Here is a 3,539-nt window from a genome sequence, read left to right on the forward strand (position 1 = left end):
CGTCGATCGACCCGGGTCCACGGCGGCTTGGATGCGGAGAGGGCCGGCCATTGGGACGGATACGGAATATAGAGCACGAGGTACGTTGGTCGTGGTCGTCGTAGCAGTAGCATCGCAGTAGTAGTATGGAGTAGTAGTAGTAGGCAGTGCTCGTAGTAATGCCAGCCGGTGCAAAAGAGCTGCAGCTGAGTCCTCTAGGCTCCGGGTTAGTTTGATTGCATTGCTCTGAGCCTCCTTGAAGGAGACTTGCGTTCGCCGTTTCATCCTGGTCCTCACAGCCCCTCTTCTTCTTCCTCATATTCCGCTTTCGTCCCGCCTTCGCTCTCGCTCCTCTTTCTCTCCGTGGCCGTATCGGATTCCTTGAGCAGCGAGGCCGACGACGGCGACATCATCAGCAGCAGAAACAGGAGAGGCGGCAAAGGTTCTGATCAAAGACTCTCTATACCTGAAGCGGCAACAGGGCAGGGGAGAGAGAATTGAGCTTGACGGAAAAGAATACGACACATCGCCTCGCTGCTTCACCTTACGCAAGAGGGACCAGACATCTTTCCAGTTTTAGGGTGATAGCTGTGTTGCGGAATGAACTTCAGGCGGACTTGCACAGTCAAGGTACTAACTAGTATGTGCACTTGCCTTTCCTTGCTCTATCTGACATCATTTTGCTTCCTCTTGGTTTCCTTCAACTTCCACCTTTCCCCTCTGCTCAATGTCGAGAACACTGCATCAACTCTCTCTGCAATACCTGAAAAGCCACTTCAGCGACTGCATTCTAGCAGAAGCAGAATAGAAAGCGAACAAAAGGAATCCTGCGGTCCAAGTGGATCCCGGACTGCCAAACGGAAGGGTCCCTCAGGGGCACATCCTCCTTGGTATGGCCCTGTTCCGCAGAATACATCGACTGTCCCATAACGGGGTTTGATCGTGGGGTCTGGAATATGTGCAATACTCGGCTTTACGCTCGCTTCACAGAGTTCCGTCCCCTCGCCGTGGTGGACCTACTGCTCAGATGCGCCTCTGAGACCCGTGGACATGGGACGCATCTGATATGCAAGTCCACGGAAGTCGTAAGAGCATCTGCTTGACAGCGGCAGCTCGGGGTCTCGGGGTCTCGGTTATTGGATCAGTATATCGGACATCATTGACACCAATGCCTCAATGGGGCAAGTCGAAGATCGCCATGGACAATGGTCAGGTTGATTCCATGAACCGCGCGGCTCGCATCTGCATGGTCGTGGACTCCTTAACGGGATTCCTAACTTCCGGCTCCCGGCAGGACAGAACGACATGACTCTGATCTGGCAACATGCTTGTTGCTGAATGCGCTACTGCTTCGATCCCTCATTGGGGCCGACGGGATGTCAAGTGTTGGGTTACACTGAGATGGACACCTGACAAAGCGCCATGACTACAGATCGGTTGCGAATCTAGACGAGCACATTTATAAGATCTCCAATCTTTGCCCTTGATCATTGCTTTTGTTCCTATAACTACCGTTGTTCGTTATCTGATATCTTCTTCTAACTACCTCTCCGTACAGTACCCTTCCGTCCACTCCACCTTTGTATACAATGGCCGAGCTCAGAGCTCCGTCGTCGCTGTCGACCGAACGCAACGGGTCAGCATCAAACACGGATGTCGACAAGCAAAAGCTTAATCAATTGTCCCAGAATGGAACCAAAAAGACAGGGTCTGCAGAGTCTCGGATGCTTGTGCTGGCGGAGACGATCCGAGCTGAGACCCAGAAGCTGCACGCCTATCTCGAGTCCAACGGTATAGCTCAACCAGACCTCAGCGTTGATGCACCGGACGACTTCCCAACTTTACCCAATGAGATTCAAGAAAGCAGACAAAAGATCTTTCTCGCTTCTCGGGAACTTACCGATATTGTCAGGGGTCCTCGTGAAACTGTGCGATATGCCGTTTGGAGTGTAAGAAATATTATATCCTCCAGCAGTCTCGTTTTCATGCTAATGCAACTCGATAGTATCTGGATACCTTGAGCCTGCAACTCATCAACAGCTATGGAATTGGTACTGAAGGACCTGCCTCTACAGTTGAGCATCGCTGACTGTCATATAGCCAAGCTCGTCCCCCTGGATGCTCCCATCAAGCTGACCGAGCTGCAATCCAAGACTCCGCTGGAGCCTGTCCATCTTGCCCGTGCTTTGCGCCACGCAATGACCAACAATATATTCCGCGAGCCGTCCCCGGGATACATCGCCCATACCTCAAGTTCACGGATACTAGCACAGGATCCCGCTCTTCAGGCCTGGGTTGGCTTCAATTCGGAAGACGTCTTTCCTGCTGCCGGTCATGTGCTGCAAGCCTTGAGGGACCATCCGCAGGCAATCTCTAGTACACATGCAGGGTTCAACTATGCTTTCAACACGGTTGGCCAAGAACCTATGTTTGCAACCCTTGGCAAAGATCTGGCCAGAGCTAAGCGATTCGCCCAAGCGATGCACAGCTTTTCCCATGGAGAGGGCTACAAAGTAAGTTACTTTGTGGACAACTATGACCTTTCCGAAGTCGATAAGCGCGGGGGCACATTCGTCGATATTGGCGGTAGTCATGGCTTCGTATCCGTGGAGCTGGCCAAACGGTGGAAGAACATGAAGTTCATCGTGGAAGATCTGCCAAAAACCATAGAGTCTGCTCCACAACCCATCTCCGATGACAAAACTGTGGCAGACAGAATCTCATTACAAGCCCATGATTTCTTCCAGGAGCAACCGGTGAAGGGTGCCGATGGTAAGTTGCTCTTCATTTCCTCTCACCTACATCTTCGTCCATGGTCAACTGACTCCCAAAAACACTGCTAGTCTACTTCTTTCGGTGGATTATTCACAATCACGCCAAGCCATACGCCGTTTCCATTCTTCGGAATCTCATCCCCGCACTCAAGCCGGGAGCTCGCGTCATCATCAACGATTACTGTATCCGTGAGGCTGGATCGGAGAATGCATGGGATGAGAAGCTCTTGAGGAACATGGACATGATTATGGGGGCGATCTTGAACGCACAGGAGCGAGAAGAATGGGAGTTTCGCGAGTTGTTTGAAGCAGCCGACCCTAGGTTCAAGTTCAAGGTATGCCATTACATTTCTCTTTCCTGCCCGTGTGCGGTTGCTAACACTTTGTTAGGGAGTCCAGAGAGTTGAGAATTGCAAGATGAGCGTCATTGAGGCAGTTTGGGATGAGTAAGACGTCGAGAGGCAAGTTCGACGAGAGCGAGGGATCGAATGTGTGATTGTGATAGGACACTCCTTGATACATGAAGGCAGACTGAGGCTGTAGTTGCACTTTCACTCGTTCGGCAATTGACTAGCTATTCCATTTGATTGTACGGATCGTGCACAGACATAGCGCCTGAGTGCGCGCCCAATGTTGGATTGTCGAGATATTCTGCTTTGGCAACCTAATCCTGTGAGAGCCCTATCGTGTCGAAAGGGGGTCAGTCTCGTCTCTGAATGGCTGCACTAATTCTTCTTATTACGATCCAACTAACCTCATCGTCAACAAGAAATCCGCGTAATTGGT

General features: G+C 51.3%; 1 protein-coding gene across 1 annotated transcript; it reads left to right on the forward strand.

Annotated features, from left to right (window-relative positions):
* Positions 1-1,568: 1,568 nt before the first annotated feature.
* On the forward strand, positions 1,569-3,203 carry BBK36DRAFT_1163833 (chlorophenol O-methyltransferase; the record flags this gene model as incomplete). Its single annotated transcript, XM_024894586.1, has 5 exons — positions 1,569-1,928; positions 1,985-2,030; positions 2,080-2,751; positions 2,823-3,088; positions 3,144-3,203. The coding sequence occupies 5 exons, from the start codon at positions 1,569-1,571 to the stop codon at positions 3,201-3,203; spliced, it is 1,404 nt and encodes a 467-aa protein (XP_024744909.1).
* Between the last annotated feature and the right edge of the window lie 336 nt (positions 3,204-3,539).

Source organism: Trichoderma citrinoviride, assembly GCF_003025115.1.
Source record: "Trichoderma citrinoviride strain TUCIM 6016 unplaced genomic scaffold BBK36scaffold_112, whole genome shotgun sequence".
NCBI classification, from domain to species: domain Eukaryota; kingdom Fungi; phylum Ascomycota; class Sordariomycetes; order Hypocreales; family Hypocreaceae; genus Trichoderma; species Trichoderma citrinoviride.